At 44.6% G+C, this 17424-nt stretch overlaps 1 protein-coding gene across 1 annotated transcript; it reads left to right on the forward strand.

The window, feature by feature from the left end:
• The first annotated feature begins 408 nt into the window (after positions 1-408).
• LOC103563004 (dehydrogenase/reductase SDR family member 2, mitochondrial-like) lies at positions 409-7681 on the forward strand. Its single transcript, XM_008538189.2, has 9 exons — positions 409-429; positions 999-1189; positions 2823-3000; positions 3919-4020; positions 5202-5272; positions 6104-6155; positions 6738-6872; positions 7196-7251; positions 7570-7681. Exons 1-9 carry the CDS (start codon positions 409-411, stop codon positions 7679-7681), a joined length of 918 nt encoding a protein of 305 aa, XP_008536411.2.
• Positions 7682-17424: the final 9743 nt, after the last annotated feature.

Genomic DNA, 17424 nt, shown 5'->3' on the forward strand with positions numbered 1-17424 from the left:
AGGCCCCCTTCCTTTTTTTTTTTTTCCTCCTCAAAGCCCCGGAAGATAGTTGTGTATCCTAATTGTATATCCTTCTAGTTCTTTTATGTGGGATGTTGCCACAGCATGGCTTGATGAATAGTGTGTAGGTCGGCACCAAGATCCAAACTGGTGAACCCCAGGCCGCTGAAGCAGAGCGTGTGAACGTAACCACTACACCAAACACCCAAACAACTAGCTTTTTGAGTGTGCTTCTGAGGTAGTCAACCTAAGACAATTATTGCTCCTTGATTTCCACATAAAAAGGTGAGGAGGTTTGAGATGAAAGACGTAGGTTGAGAAAAAGTTGTTGCAGATATGAGGTGTTGCTGGTGCAGTTACAACTCCACACGGTGCCATGGGATCTTAGGGAAGGCAGGCCTCGACAGTATGGCCGGGGGGTCAGGAGTGGTGAGGGTAGAGGCCCGATGAAAAATTTTGGAAGAAGAGAAGAGTGGCTAGACTTTTATCTACAATTGGGTGAGACTCATTTATGATGAAGCGAAGCAACTTGCTTGTCAGAAATGCCGACAAGTTTAGTATCTCTGATGAGGAGACAGTTGCTATGGCTTCAGGCGGGGAGCTGAGGGAAGAGGAGGTTGCAGCGGACTGGGGACGCCTCAAGGGCATGGGCCCGGGTGGTTGCAGCAGGCTGGAGAAGAATGGATGCGTGGAGGGAAGTGCAAAGGGGACTCTAAGAAGAATACAGTGAAATTGTTTAGGGTGTGGAGGTGAGTTAGGAAGTATCACTCAGGTATCTAACAGGGGCCCAGCACCATGGCTGGCCATGTGTGTAGCTCACTATGACAGGGAAGCCCATCTTGGGAATAGGTTGTGGAAAGGACACAAGCAGCTCTGTACTTTCCTGGTAAGTTTGAAGGCTAGTGGGACATCCATGAGAGACTTTAGCAGAGCCTGTCTATGGAGGGTGCATGGAGACACAGAGCCTAACATGGTTCATGATGTGATTGTCTTCCCAGGTTCTTCCCCAGCTCTGGGGCCAGGAGAAGGGAAGCCAGACAGTGACTGCCATGCTCAGGTCTGTGTCATGGACCTTTAGAGGTCTTCATTGCTCCTCAGTCCCTCTCTCAGCAAGAGTGAACAGCAAAAGGGCAGACAGGAGCTGTGCCCTGGCAGAGAAAGTGGCTGTGATCACTGGGTCCACAAAAGGGTGAGTGAACGGGAGTCCCTGGCTGGCATGTGAGCAGGAGATGTTTGTGTTCCCATCTGAGAGCAGGTTTTGCAGGCAATGCCCTTCTCGCGCATCCCTACCTGACGACCCTCACCCGACACAGCTCTGGCACTTACAATTCATTTCAAATCTCAGCATCTCTCCCTAAAACATCTGGTTTCTAAGTTCCAAGACATAGTTGGAAAACCAGCTTCTTCTGAGTCAATCAGAGGGCAGTGTTTCAATCTAGTCTCTGCCACTTACTGGCTGGGTAACTCTAAGATAATGAACTTGTTATCATCATCAGAACAGCTCTCTCTCCCCATCCTTCATACACACATGGCCACGGTCTTTTAGGATCCTGGTCTAATAGGGAGAAGCCAGAGACCTATTTGTCTCTCAGACTCACGTTGACTGCGGAATGTCCACCAACATTCGGGCAACAGGGCGACATCTTAAGACCAGCTCAGAGAGTTTTTATAGATGATACTCTCCTCATTGTCACACTCCAACGTCCTTCCAATTCCATTCATTATCTAACTGCCATAATGAACCACAGTCTGTAACGAGTCATTACCACAGCCGGAGGAGGGGAGTTTCCTGGTATTGAGTGCTTCAAGGGCACCATCTTCTTTTTGACTTTCATGGTCTAGAACATCACCAGTTTAGACCATTATATTTAGAACTGTTTAATCTTTCCAGATTTCCAAGATCCCCATGTTTGTTTTGTTTTGTTTTGTTTTTTGAGGAAGTTTAGCCCTGAGCTAACTACTGCCAGTCCTCCTCTTTTTTTGCTGAGGAAGCCTGGCCCTGAGCTAACATCTGTGCCCATCTTCCTCTACTTTATATGTGGGGCGCCTACCACACCATGGCGTGCCAAGCAGTGCCATATCTGCACCTGAGATCCAAACCGGTGAATCCTGGGCTGCTGAGAAGCCAAACGTGAGAATTTAACCGCTGCGCCACCGGGCCAGCCCGCCCCCATGTTTTAAATCTTCACGAGTGTTTCCAAGTCCCAGTCTTCATAACAAATGAATACGTTCAAAACTCCAAGCTGCCCAGATAGTTTATACAAGATGGGGAAATAGGCCTTCTGCCCGTTATCACAGGGACTCAACCAGTCCCAACCAAGAGTGCTTCAGACCTCCTTAATGGCAGGAGATGGGGGGCGGGGGCAGGTCATGGTTTTCAGCATTGAAAGTTTTAAACTGCAGAGCAGAGGAAAGCTGTTAGGCTTAGAGAAAGCGTAACTCATACCAGAGGCCTCTGGCTAGAATGAAGGGAGAAAACGCTGAGCAGTTAAAGATTCTCTACAATTTAGGCTGAGTGCCCAGCAGGTTTACAACTGTGCCGATGGAGCATCACTTCTTAAAAACTCCCTTTAAGAAAATTAATATGAAAACTTTTTCATCTATAAAATAAGATTACTATACATGTAGTTGTGAGAATTAAATGGGGAAGCCTTGGTGAAGGCCTGATATATAGTAACATTCAATAGTTCCTCTTCCCTGCCTGAAAGGATCTGGAGGCAACCCTTGGGCCACACTTTGGAACTCATTTTGTGTCTCATGAATAGGCTCCCGGGAGCAGGTGGAGCGGGAGTTGAAGCCATCACAGCTGTCTCTGCCCACAGGATCGGCTTCGCCATCGCCTGGTGTCTGGCCCAGGACGGGGCCCACGTGGTGGTCAGCAGCCGGAAGCAGCAGAACGTGGACCGGGCAGTGGCAGTGCTACAGGGGGAGGGGCTGAGTGTGACAGGCACCGTGTGCCACGTGGGGAAGGCCAAGGACCGGGAGCGGCTGGTGGCCACGGTGAGGGGCCAAGGGAGTGGGAGAAGACACAGATGGGGACACGCAGGTTTAGCCCAGGCAGGAGGCAGTTGGGGTCTCTAGCATTGATACCTAGGCCAACAACACATGTAGCCCAGGGTAGGGCCCTGCTCAGGGGATAAAACAAATGGACAACCAGATGTGGCCATGAAGAGATGCTCCTGGCAGGAGAGAACTCACATGGTCTAGACTACGGCTTTGCTAGTCTAAGGCTGGGCTGATGACCAGCAGCTGGGCATGACCTGGGAGCTTGCTAGAGACCCAGAATCTCAGATCTCACCAGGGCTGCTGAATGGGAATCTGCATTTAACAAGATCCTAAGGGTTTTGTGTTCCTGTTAATGTGGGAGGAGCACAGCTCTAGCTCACCCCAGATGTTGGGTTGGGGAGCCCACTAGAGTCACAGTCTGGATTAAGAGCTGTTTGTGTGTGACAGTCCTGGAAGGAGTGAGCTGTGAGGCAAAATCTGATGGAGCATGAAATGGGCAGATGCTTGCTGTGGAGAATGGTCCTTGGTATGTGAGACCAAAGGAGGGAGGTTTCCAGAGGGAAGGGAGAAGGGGGAAGGCATTGGTTAGAAACGTAAGAGGTGAGGGAAGGGTCAGAGTGGACGCGGGGACATCTGGTGAGTGAAGGTCTGGACTGGTGGGGGCCCAACCACCAGGCATCTTGAAGGAGCAGAAACTAGATGTTTCCAAGGAGGTGAGAAACAAATATTTCACTCACCTCTGGTCTCTGAAGTCTGACCGCACTCCAGAATGGCCTGGACAGGGAGGGGTTAGCTACTTTGCTCTGGGTCGTCAGCCGCCATTGTTCCCAGCCTGGCTGGGGAGAGAGAGAGGTTTCTGGGCACCCTTTACTCCGTTCTTTCACCCCACTTGCTCTTTCACTTCTTTCACAGGCCCTGGAACATTGTGGGGGCGTCGACTTCCTGGTGTGTGTAGCAGGGGTCAACCCCCTGGTGGGGAGCACTCTGGGGGCCAGTGAGCAAGTGTGGAACAAGGTGAGGCCTAGGGTAGGATCTTACGCATCCTATGTGGCTCTCTGTCTACCTGTTTCACATGCATGCATGTGCAGACACACAGACAGTATCTAAGCTCCCACGCCCCGCTGTCACTACTGACTCCGACGGGTGGCAGTTGGAGCTCATCTGGTCAAACTGCCCATCAGTAAGCTCAACAGGCACTGGCCACGCCCAGCCCATGCCAGGCACCAGCGGCCTCCTCTATGTTGACTCTCCTTGTGCTGATCACTGCTACAAAGTCCTGAGATGCCAGAAAAGATTTCCCGGTCTGTCCATGGCAAAGGGTCTGAGTCTCTCACAGTCTGGACTCACTGGCACCCACTCTGATCCCTTTGGTCTGGTTGTCCCACGGAGCCCCCTCTGGGCTGTCACAGGGATGCCTCACCTGACCACAGACACAGCTGACAAAGGGACCTCCAGCCAGGCTTGCCATCCCTGGCAGAATCCACCGAGCATTCCAGGGGCTCCTGCTGCCCCTGCAGACCCCCTGCCCCTGCTGTCCTGAGGGCCCCCTGAGAGGGGTCAGCACAATCCTGTGGCCCCCTGCACCCCGTCAGCACAGATGGGTCCTGTGGTCAGGGTGAGCCGTTCCCTCCTCATGGAGTCTTCTGCGGAGCATCCCTGCCTTCTCTCCTTACAGATCCTGCGCCATTTTGTTTTGTTAGTTCCCAAATTCTGTGGTTTTCCTGATCAAATTCTCAATTCCCTCTCTTCACCCCTCAGCCACACTCAGCCTTTGCTTGGGGGGGAAAAAAACCCTTGTTGTGAACATTTCCTGACGTAGACTAAGTGGTCAGCCTGGATTCCCTTTCCCTCATCCACTCCTCCCTTAAGGCAGTCACTAACAAACCAGTCACCCTGACCTCCTGCCCTGCTCTGTCTCCCCAGCCTCCTCCCTGGAGGGCCGAGTTGACTGGGGCCCACCGTGGGAGGTTTCCTAAGCCACAGATTATTGGTGATTCACCTATGAGCTGGGCAGGACAGGGACCTCCGAATCCTCCACATGCCCCTCACACAGAGCAAAGGAGCACAGTGTCCCAGTGCTGGCCACAGTCGCAGGGCTTGGCTCCTGCTCTGGCTGCAGGTCTCCAAGTGACCAGTGAGAGTGGGCACTGAACAGACTGCATCTCTTCCCACCTCTGGATTTGCTCTGATTTCAGATCCTGGACGTGAATGTGAAGGCCCCAGCCCTGCTGCTGAGCCAGCTGCTGCCCCATATGGAGAACAGGAGGTGAGGGCCGGCGGGGGGGGGGGGAAGGGGGGCGTGGTGGTGCTTGTGGGCATTGGAGTCTCCATGCGTTGGTCTTTTCTGCCTGTCAGGAAGCACTTGGGCAGGCACCCAGAAAGTGGAGGGTGGCGGGAGAGACGAGAGGTGTGACCTGTGGGAAGTGTTCTCCATTTCCAGACCTACCATTGTCCCCACTGGATGTGACAATTGTGCTGAAGAGAAACATTTGCGGGGGGCAGGAAGGACCTGCCTTCCAGGTTCTCAAAGGACATTTCACCAGCCCTCATTTCCTCGATCTCAGAAGATGCAGGGACTTTGCCCCTGGAGTGGTGGCTGCAGGAAATAGGGTTCAGAATGTAGTCACCTGAAACCCCGCTCTGGCTCCCTAATTCTTGCCCTCCTCTGTGGGCCATCACCTCTTTCCCTCCTGGTCAAAGGCTCTTGCTCCTCCTTCCTCCCCCTGCAGAGCCTGGCTCCTCTGTGTCCGGGGCCACCCAGGGGCAGGCTAGGCTGGGACTGCTGGGTGGAGGGCTGACCTCACAGGGGTCTCTACGACACATGAGCATTACTTGGGCTCTGCTCTCCTGGAGCGCTGCTTCTCAGCCTGGCATCCCTGCCCAAGGGATACCACTCTGACTGTGTTTATAGGGTGGCATTCACCTTGCCAGTGACCTTAGTGTCCACTAATTTGGAGGCCCAGCTTCTCCCCAGTGTTCCAGATACTCCCCAACCTTTTCTCATGAATCTTGAGCTGGCTTCCTCTTAGCGTGAGCTCATCTGGGCTCTTAGTTGACCTCACCTTTCATCTCCTCCCATCTGTCTTTCTCCTTGCAGGGGCAGCTCTGTGGTTCTGGTCTCATCTATGGTGGCATATGTGCCAGTACCAGTGAGTGTAAAACCCTCTGTGTGGGGCTGGGCAAGGGGCAGCTGAGTCTGGTTTCTTGTGAGTCTCCACGGTGGGGTTTGGGGGAACAAGCTGTTGATCCCAGCTATAGAATTAAGATGTGTAACACCAGCATAGCACCCTGACTGCTACAGGTCTGGTATTATAATCTGACTTTGCCATAACATCTCTGCAACCCAAAGATGTTAAGCCATGTGCCCAGGGTGAGCACAATCAGTTTGTGGTAGGGCAAGATCTGAGGCCTGGGGTTTCCTAGTTCTGGATTCCTGACTGAATGTTTGAAAGCACAGTGCACCTTTCTCTGTGTCAAGCTTGGATGCACATGGCAGTGACTTCTTGACAATTCTCTAAGCCTAGAGGAGGCCCTCTGTCTCAGCACTTCACTCCCTGAAAATTATTTTGGGGCGGTGAGGGTGGTGAGGGGTGGGGGAAGGAATTGTAGTTTGGCGCTAAAGTCAGCCATATCTTCTTAGTCTGAGACCCAGAGCCACAGCTCCAGCTGTTCAGATAACCTTCCCTCCTCCCAATTCCAGTCCATTTTGTCTACTTCCTTTTCCTTTTCAGAAGCTGGGAGTCTACAACACCAGCAAAACAGCGCTGTTGGGCCTCTGTAAGTCTCTGGCTGTGGAGTTGGCCCCCAAAGGCATCCGAGTGAACTGCCTGGTGCCAGGAATAATCAAGACTGACTTTATCCAAGTGGTGAGGATCACAAACAGCTCCTGCTTCCCACCCCTTGCCCCATGGTCCCCACTGGTCCCTTCCCTGGCCAGACTCCCAAGGGCCACAGAGACGGGACACTTGGGTTAAAGACCCAGCCCGGGCCCATCACTCAGAGGCTCTGCTCTGCAGCCTTTGAAGCAGCCTCTCACTTCCCTGCAGAAGAATGGGGTCTCTTCTGCCCCATCCCTCTCTCCTGAACAGGGCCATCCTCCCACAGGGGCATCGGTCTGCCATGATGCTCTTCCTACCCACCCCTCATCAACAGTCCTTCTCCTAACATTGACTCTGAAATCTTTCCTCAGGAGAAAACGTTGCCATACTTGCTACGTGACTTTAATGAAGTCTATGGACTGCAGTGGTAGGTGGGGCTTGGGGCTTTAACGGTCTGTACTTTGAAGGAAAGTTCAATTTCAGGAAGAGATAGATCCCTGATCTTCTCCCAGTCTACAGGCTGTTCCCTTTGCTGAAGTCTGAGGAAAGCACTGTCCTGGGGCTGGGGGCTGGAGGGTGGGAGTGGTCCTGCTGAGCTCACATGACCTTCTCTGATTTGACTGGAATCTTGTGAGGTATTGGCCTATAGGAATCAATGCTCCACCCTCCTCTGGGCCAGCAGAACCAGAGGTCAGAGGACAACACTGCATGGGCTGCGACCTCAGCTCTGCTCTCTTCTCTTCAGGTTTGGGGAGCCTGAGGAATGTGCAGGGATTGTGTCCTTCCTCTGCTCTTCAGATGCCAGCTACATCACCGGGGAGAACATCGTGGTGGCCGGCTACTCCCCTAAGCTGTGAAGCAGGCTGGTTAAGAGAGTGGGGCCATGGTCCTTGCAGGAAAACTAGGGGGTTGGTGGGGAATATGGAGGTGAGGAGCCTTAGGGTATCTTTAGGGTCCTGGGTCATATAGGGAAACTTACTCAGGAAATGAGAAGGAAGATGAGATGGTTGAAGCTTTTCATTTGGAAGTAAACACTTGGAAACTTCTAATCTGGGCTCGCTTCTGTTTGGCTAGTGATAGATAAGCAGTTTCCTTGACCTAAAAGCCTCACCCCTGGATTAGTCCCTTCCCTATCACAGTCTGTCATCCCTAAGACTTTTACTTCTCCCTCCCTTCCTTCAGTCCTTTCCCATGACACAGAGCCTAACATGGTTCATGATGTGATTGTCTTCCCAGGTTCTTCCCCAGCTCTGGGGCCAGGAGAAGGGAAGCCAGACAGTGACAATTATTTTATTGAAAGCATGATGGTTTATAACATTGTGTAATTTCGGATGTACATTATTATTTATCAATTTCTGTGTAGATTTCATCGTGCTCACCACCAGTTTAATTTTCGTCTGTCGCCGTACATATGGGCCCCTTTACCTCTTTCGCCCACCCCCAGGCCCTTTCCTCTTTGGTAACTACTAATCTATTCTCTTTATCCATGCATTTGTTTATGTTCCACATATGAGTGAAATCATGCAGTATTTCTTTTTCTCTGTCTGGCTTATTTCGCTTAACATCATACCCTCAAGGACTATTTGTGTTGTTGCAAGTGGGAAAATTTTGTCTTTTTTAATGGCTGAGTAGTATTCCGTTGTATGTATGTCTGTGTGTGTGTATATATATACCACATCTTCTTTATCCATTCATCCGTAGAAGGACTTGGGTTGTTTCCATGGCTTTGCTATTGTGAATAATGCTGCAGTGAACATAGGAGTGCATAAATCTCTTTGGATTGTTGATTTCAAGTTGTTTGGATAAATACCCAGTAATGGGCTAGCTGGATCATATGGTATTTCTATTTTTAATATTTTGAGAAATCTCCATACTGTTTTCCATAGTGGCTGCACCAGTTTGCATTCCCACCAGCAGTGCATGAGGGTTCCCTTTTCTCCACTTCCTCTCCAACATTTGTTATTTTATGTCTTGGTAATTATAGCTGTTCTGACTGGGGTAATGTGATATCTCATTGTAGTTTTGATTTGCATTTCCCTAATAATTATTGATGATGAACATCTTTTCATGTATCTGTTGGTCATTTGTATATCTTCTTTGGAAAAATATCTATTCATATCCTCTGCTCATTTTTTGATCGGGTTGTTTGTGGGGTTTTTTTTTTAATTGATTTGTGTGAGTTCTTTACATATTTTGGAAATCCACCCCTTGTTGGATATATGATTTGCAAATATTGTCTCCCAGTTGGTGGGTTGTCTTTTTGTTTTGTTCATGGTTTCCTTTGCCTTGCAGAAGCTTTTTGGTCTGATGTAGACCCGTTTGTTTATTTTTTCTTTTGTTTCCCTTGACCGAGTAGACATGGTATTCAAAAAGATGCTGCTAAGACCGATGTCAAATAGTGTACCACCTATATTTTCTTCTAGGAATTTGATGGTTTCAGGTCTTACCTTCGAGTATTTAATCCATTTTGAGTTAATTTTTGGGTATGGTGCAAGATAATAGTTTACTTTCATTCTTTTGCATGCGGCTGTCAAGTTTTCCCAACACAATTTATTGAAGAGACTTTCTCCGTTGTATGTTCTTGGCTCCTTTGTTAAAGATGAACTGTCCGTAGATGTGTGGTTTTATTTCTAGGCTTTCAATTCTGTTCTGTTGATCTGTGTGTCTGTTTTTCTGCCAATACCATGTTGTTTTGACTACTACAGTTTGTAGTATATTTTGAAGTCAGGGATTGTGATGCCTCCAGCTTTGTTCTTTTTTCTCAGGATTGCTTTGGCTATTTGAGGTCTTTTGTTGTTCCATATAAATTTTAGGATTCTTCATTCTATTTCTGTGAAGAATGTCATTGGGATTCTGATTGGGATTGCATTGAATCTGTAGGTTGCTTTAGGTAGTATGGACATTTTAACTATAGTTATTCTTCCAACCCATGAGCATGGAATATCTTTCCATTTCTTTATGTCTTCTTCAGTTTCTTTCAATAATCTCTCATAGTTGTCACTGTATAGGTCTTTCACCTCTTTGGTTAAGTTTATTCCTAGAATTTTATTCTTTTTGTTGCAACTGTAAATGGGATTATATTCTTGATTTCTCTTTCTGTTACTTTGTTACTGGAGTATAGAAACACCACTGATTTTTGTAAGTTGATTTTGTACCCGGAAACTTTGCTGTAGTTGTTGATTATTTCTAATAGTTTTCTGACAGATTCTTCAGGGTTTTCTATATATAGAACTATTTCATCTGCAAACAGCGAGAGTTTCATTTTTTCCTTTCCAATTTGGATTACTTTTATTTCTTTTTCTTGCCTAATTTTTCTGGCCCAAACCTCCAGTATTATGTTGAATAAGAGTGGTGAGAGGGGGCACCCTTGTTTGTTCCTGTTCTCAGAGGCATGGCTTTCAGTTTTTCCCCATTGAGTATGATGTTGGCTGTGTGTTTGTCATATGTGGCCTTCATTATGTTAAGGTGCTTTCCCTCTATACCCATTTTATTGTGTGTGTGTTTTTTTTTTATCATAAATGGATGTTGGATCTTGTCAAATGCTTTCTCTGCATCTATTGAGATGATCCTGTGATTTTTATTGCTCATTTTATTAATGTGGTATATCACATTGATTGATTTGTGGATGTTGAACCATCCCTGTGTCTCTGGTATAAATCCCACTTGATCATGGTGTATGGGCCTTTCAATGTATTACTGATTTGGTTTGCCAGTATTTTGTTGAGGATTTTTGTATATGTGTTCATCAGTGATATTGGCCTGTAATTTTTCTTCTTTGTGTTGTCCTTGCCTGGTTTTGGTATCAGGGTAATGTTGGACTCATAGAATTAATTAGGAAGTGTTCCATCTTCTTCAATGTTTTGGAATAGTTTGAGAAGGATAGGTGTTAAATCTTTGAATGTTTGGTAGAATTCTCCAGAGAAGCCATCTGGTCCTGGACTTTTGTTCTTTGGGAGGTTTTTGATTACTGTTTCAATCTTTTTACTTGCTATTGGTTCATTCAAATTCTCTGTTTCTTCTTAATTCAATTTTGGAAGGTTGCATGAGTCTAAGAATTTCTCCATTTCTTCTAGGTCATCCAATTTGTGGGCATATAGTTTTTCATAGTATTCTCTTATAATCCTTTGTTTCTGCAGTATCTGTTGTAATTTATCCTCTTTCATTTCTAATTTTATTTATTTAAGGCTTCTCTCTTTTTTTCTTGGTGAGTCCAGCTGAGGGTTTATCAATTTTATCTTCTCAAAGAGACAGCTCTTAGCTTCATTGATCCTTTCTACTGTTTTTTTTTAGCCTCTATTTCATCTATTTCTGCTCTAATTTTTATCACTTCCTTCCTTCTGCTGACTTTGGGCTTTGTTTGTTCTTCCTTTTCTAGTTCTTTTAGGTGCAGTTTAAGAGTACTTATTTGAGATTTTTCTTGTTTGTTGAGGTGGGCCTCTATTGCTATGAATTTCCCTCTTATAACTGCTTTTGCTGCATCTCATAAGAGTGGGTATGTTGTATTTTCATTTTCATTTGTCTCCAGGTATTTTTTAATTTCTCTTTTGATTTATTCATTGATCCAATGGTTGTTCAGTAGCATGTTGTTTAGTTTCCACATATTTGTGACTTTCCCAGTTTTTCCCTTGTGCTTGATTTCTAGTTTCACAGCATTGTTGCCAGAAAAGATGCTTCATATGATTTCAGTCTTCTTAAATTTATTGTAGCTTGCCTTGTTTCCCAAGATATGGTCTATCTTTGAGAATAATCCATCCATTCTTGAGAAGAATGTGTATTCTGCTGGTTTTGGATGGATTGCTCTCTATGTATCTACTAAGCCCATCTGATCAAGTGTTTCATTTAAATCCACTATTTCTTCGCTGACATTCTGTGTGGACGATCTATCCATTGATGTAAGTGGGGTGTTGAGGTCCCCTACCATTATTGTGTTGCTGTTGATTTCTACCTTTAAGTCTATTAATAGTTGCTTTATGTACTCCGGTGCCCAACTGTTAGATGCATATATATTCATAAGTATTATGTCCTCTTGGTGGAGCGCCCCTTTTCTCATTATATACTGCCCTTCTTTGTCTCTCGTTATCTTTTTTATCTTGAAGTCTACTTTGTCTGATATAAGTATGGCAACACCTGCTTTCTTTGGTTTGCCATTCACTTGGAGTATTGTCTTCCATCCCTTCACTCCAAGCCCATGGGTGTATTTAGAGCTGAGATGTGTTTCCTGGAGGGAGTATATTGTTGAGTCTTGTTTTTTAATCCATCCAGCTACTCTGTGTCTTTTGATTGGAGAATTTAATCCATTTGCATTTAGAGTGATTGTTGATATATGAGGGCTTAATACAGTCATTTTATCTTGTGTTTTCGGGTTGTTTTTTTCTGTTTCTCTTCCTTTGTATTTCTGATTGCCATTTCATTTTGGTGGTTTTCTGTGGAGGTTTTCTCAGTTTTCATGAATTGTGGCTCTGCTCTGATTTTTTGGTTAGTGGTTACTGTGAGGTTTGTATAAAAGTTCTCATAGATGAGATAGTCTATTTTCTGATAGCCTCTTATCTCCATTAGCCTAAGCAGGCTCCATCCCTTTCTACTTCCCCTTCTGAGTTATTGTTGTCACAAATTATTCTGTTGTGTTGTGAGTTTTTGACTAAGTTGAAGTGTTTGTAGTTACTTTTGATACTTTCCTTCCCTGTATCTTTTAAATTATAATTGAGTATTTGTTTTCCTGTTTTGATAGAGAGCTGCAGTTTTCTGATTTTGTCTATTTATCTCCTTGCTCAAAGTTTTGTAGACCTTTGCCTTTTTGTTTCTGGTATGAAAGCATCTTTAATCCTTTCTTGTAGAGGAGGTCTAGCGGCAATGAACTCGCTCAGCTTTTGTTTATCTGAGAAAGCTTTTATTTCTCCACCATATTTGAGGATAGTTTTGCTGGATAGAGTATTTTGGCTGAAAGTTTTTGTCTTTCGGTATTTTGAATGTATCATTCCATTCTCTCCTAGCCTGTAAGGTTTCTGTCGAGAAATCCACTGAAAGCCTGATGGGGTTCCTTTGTAGCTTATTTTCCTCCTGCCTTGCTACCCTTAATATTTTTTCTTTGTTGTTGACTTTTGCCAGTTTTCCTATTATATGCCTTGGAGAAAGTCTTTTACCATTGATGTAACTAGGTGTTCTGTTAGTTTCATGTATTTGTAGATCTGTTTCCTTCCCCAGGTTTGGGAAGTTCTCAGCTATTATTTCTTTGAATAAGCTCTCTGCTCCTTTCTCCTCTTCTTCTCCCTCTGGAATATCTATAATCCTTATGTTGCTTTTCCTACTTGAGTCAGATATTTCTCAAAGAATTCCTTCATTTTTTAAAAATCTTAGTTCTCACTCCTCTTCCACCTTTAGCAGTTCTACATTTCTATCCTTTAAATCACCAATTCTTTCCTCCATAACATAAGCTCTAGTTTTTAAGGATTATAGATTATTTTCTATTTCATTGATTGTGCTTTTCATATCCAGAATTTCTGCTTTTTTTTTATTTATATAGTTTCAACCTCTTTGGTGAATAATTCCTTCTTCTCATTAATGTTATTCCTGAGCTCATTGAATTATCTTTCTGACTTTTCTTGTAGCTCATTGAGTTTCTTTAGGACAGCTATTTTGAATTCTCTGTCATTTAGATTGTAATTTCCATGCCTATAGGGTTGGTTTCTGGAGAATTGTAATTTTCCTTCTGGTCTGAATTGTTGCTGTAGTTTCTTGTGGTGTTTGGTGAACTAATCTTTTGTTGGCACATTTGTGGTGGTATTAGTGGTAGGTTCCACCTGCTACAATTAGGGGGAAGCAGGAGCAGTTTCTGATCCAATCCCATCTGCTGGAAGTTGTAGGGGCACTTGTGCTGGCCTGGAGAGCATCAGGGTGCATGTGTAGATTGTGCTTGGTAGGTGGGGCTTCCTCATGGGGACCTGGCCAGGGCCACTCCTTGGGGCCACACTGGTACAGTGGGCTCCCCAACCACTGGGAAAGTGATCATGAGCAGCCTAAGGACTGTGACTACCTCTTCCTACAGTCACCTGGGGCATGTTTCCACTTTCAGGGCACAGTGGTACTATGGGTACTCTCTCTGGGCTAGGAAGCATTTGTGAGCATGCACAGGGCTGCCAGGGAAGGGCAGGGAGTGCTCACCTATCTCGACCACATCCCAGAGGGCCAGTCAATCCACCTTCAGCTGTATAGCTGCATGGGTCTCTCAGGAGTCCTCTTGTGCTGTGTGGGTCTCCAACGTTGGTTAATGAATATTTATTTAGTTATAGTTCATATAGTCATGTTGCTGACATCACTATCTGTAAATGTTTTTAATTAAAATCTCCTCAATTATCCAGTTTGAGAGTATCAACACTATCATCTTGTTTTCTTTAAAAAAACTATTTAGCTTATTATTTAGCTTATATACAATAAAACAGATCCATTTCAAGTGAACTTTTCATTGAGTGTTAATAAATTTTTACATACATGTGACCACTACCACAATTAAAATACAGAACATTTCCATTGCCCACAAAAGTTTTCTTGTGCCCCAGCCCATCTGACATCCCTACTCCCAGCCCAAGGCAACAACTGATGTGTATTCTGTCACTATATATTAGATGTTTTTTTCCTAGAGTTTTATATAAATAGAATCATATACATATACTCTCTATGTCTGGTTTCTTTTGCTCAGTGTAATGCTTTTGAGATTCATCTTTGTTGTTGCATATATCCATGGTTCATTCCATTATATTGCTAATTAGTATTTCATTGTGTGAATATACCACAATGGAATAATACTGCATTGATGCATGGTGCTATAGTTTCTTTATCCATTCACCTGCTGCAGAGCATCTTGGTTGCTTCCAAGTATCAGTAGTTATGATAAAATTGCTATAAACATCTCTTGTTCTCTCTTATCCTTATGGGAGGTACTCTGATTACATGTATATTATACCACTTCATATTATCCCAAAGGTTACCAAAGTTTTGTTAACTTTTTCCAGCCTTTTTCCTCTCTGTGCTTCATTTTGGGTGGATTCTGTTGCTATGTCTTCAAGTTCACTGATCTTTTCTTCTTCAGTGCCTAATTTGCTCTATTTACATTTAAGATACTGTATTTTTCGTCTCTAGAAATTTCAAGCTATATCTAACTTTAAGGAGGGCTGGGAAATATATACTAACTGTGTTCCCAGGAAGAAAAGGAAAATAGATTTTGGTGAAGCTACAAATTCTTTCATCTCTCAAGTCTTACACAGTCTTGTCTCTGCTTTCCTTTCTGATTTCACCTTCTATCACACTCCTTGTCACTCACCATTCTCCAGTCACGCTGATCTTCTTATAGTTCCACAAACAGCATCTTTTCACATGCTTTTCCCTTTGCCTGGAACACTCTCTTTACCATATCTGTTTGAGGTTTTGTTTGTTTGTTTTTTTCTTTCAGGTCTCAGATCAAATAGCTCCTCCTCCAAAATACTTTCCTTCAACCATCTTATGTAACATTGCTCTCACCCTAGTCACTTTCTGTGACTTCATCCTGTTTTGTTTTCTTCACAGCACCTTTAACTCTTTGAATTTATCATTTTTATTTGAGTGTTTGCTTGTTTATCATACATCTTATTCACTCAGATGTAGGTTCCATAAGACAGGCACCTTGTCAGTCTTGTTCATGAACACTTTGCATATAAGAGGTGCTCAATAAATATGAATCAACTACCATCTTTCGTTCTGGGTCCATGATTCTTCCGCTCACATTCCAGACTGGGGAAATCTTGTTCTAGGTTCATTAATCTAATAGAGGGCATTTTAGGGAGTTTCACAAATGGATGAAACACTTTCAGTTCTGGATTGGAGGAGTTTTTCTTTCTCTGATGCCCCACCTTTCCCTTAACTTCATTCATTCATCCATCACTTAACAAACATTCTGCACTCTTATTATGTGTCTGGCATTTTCTATGTAGAACTAAGAATAGAGTGGTGAATGAGAAATATATGATGTCTAGCTGCCATAATGGGGCTTATATTCTTGTGGATTCAGGAGCACCGTGTTCTCCTAGTTCCCCAATGTGACTTCCAACCCAGTCTTCTTTTGCTATTATGTATAAATGTCTGCTTGTAGATACATGCCTTTCAGCCTTCACCCCCTCCTTGTTAGCATCCTCCATTTGCTCACCAGAGTGTGAGCACCTCCATTGGAAGGCCACCAGGCTCACAGGGATCATTTATTTTGATTTTTGCTTTATCCCCAGAATCTGGGTCATGGTAAGTGCTCCATAAACACTTGCTGAATGACCAGCTTGCTGCCATTCCCCTCATTCATGGAAGACTGGCTCACAAGATTCCTTTTCACTCCAAGGCCCACGCTCAATCTGGGTGACTTCATTGTTCACCTAATTCAATATTTAGTCTTTCAGTTCTTTCACATCCTCAGTTCCCATGACCATCAGCCCAACTTCACCTCATCCACTGTCAAACACAGTGGTAACTTAGACTGGTTATCACACAGGTCTCTTCCATCTTGAAATACTAAATGCACACATCCTACTTTCTGGCCATAAGTTCCTGATCTTCCACCTCTTTTTACTCTTTTTCTTACATCAGCTTGTCAATGTTATGGAGAATTCCTGTTCCCTGACCCTTCCATTTTGTTCTAACATATCACTCCTTTCCCCCTTTACTTCCTGCTTCATATAGTCTAGATTGCACAATATCTCACTTCCATCCTTGTCTCGTAAGTGCCTCAGCTATTTTTCTCATTGCTTTTCCACTGTATCCCTTTAGGAGAACACTTGTGCTTAAACGACTCAAACGTCTTTTCTTCTACAGCCAGGTTCTTGTGGAAAACTGGAGAAATTCACTAAAAAATTGTGGTTTCTTATATAATTTTGACTTTTAATATCCCCTGGCAATGTTTCTACATGGTCCTACTCAGGACGGTCTCCCTTTCCTCTCAACATGTATTTAAACCTTCACCACTTGTATGAATGTGCTGGGGCTGCTATAACAAAGTACCACAGACTGGGTGACTTAAACAACAGATATTTCCTTACAGTTCTAGAGGTTAGAAGTCCAAGGCTTGTAGATGGCTGCCACGTGGTTTTTCCTCTGTGCAAGTCTGTGACCTAATCTCCTTTTCTTATAAGGACACCAGTCATATTGGATTAGGGCTTACCTCAATGATCTCATTTAACCTTAATTGCCTCTTCAAAGATCCCATCTTCAAATACAGTCACACTATGAGGTACTAGAGGTTAGAACTTCATTATATGAATTTGGAAGATGGGACACAGTTCAGCCTACAACATCAATCATCTCAAGCCTACTTCCTCGCCACCTCACCCTCCATTTTCATAAAGGAGGCAGAAACAATGATCTGGGAACCCCAACTTCTTGTCCCTCTTACTACCTTGTGAATCTGTCTGTGAGGGGTTCTCTCCTTTCCTCACTCCCTACCATCAGTGAAGGGTGTCCTCCTCCATTCCACCATAATCCAAGGGGGCTCCCATGTCTGCTCTAGCTGGACTTCCCTGCCCACCTCCTTGGAGTCCTTGAACTGTCAGTTATTCTCTTATTTGTTTCTTTAATACTTCCACAGGCAAAA

Source organism: Equus przewalskii, chromosome 1, assembly GCF_037783145.1.
Source record: "Equus przewalskii isolate Varuska chromosome 1, EquPr2, whole genome shotgun sequence".
NCBI lineage: Eukaryota > Metazoa > Chordata > Mammalia > Perissodactyla > Equidae > Equus > Equus przewalskii.

Bases quoted from the DNA above. Each gene is read 5' to 3' on its own strand.
- LOC103563004 (XM_008538189.2), top strand. From the start codon at position 409: ATGGCCGGGGGGTCAGGAGTG. The intron at 6,873-7,195 runs GTGAGGATCACA...ATCTTTCCTCAG, and splicing joins AGACTGACTTTATCCAAGTG to GAGAAAACGTTGCCATACTT. The intron at 7,252-7,569 runs GTAGGTGGGGCT...TCTTCTCTTCAG, and splicing joins GAAGTCTATGGACTGCAGTG to GTTTGGGGAGCCTGAGGAAT.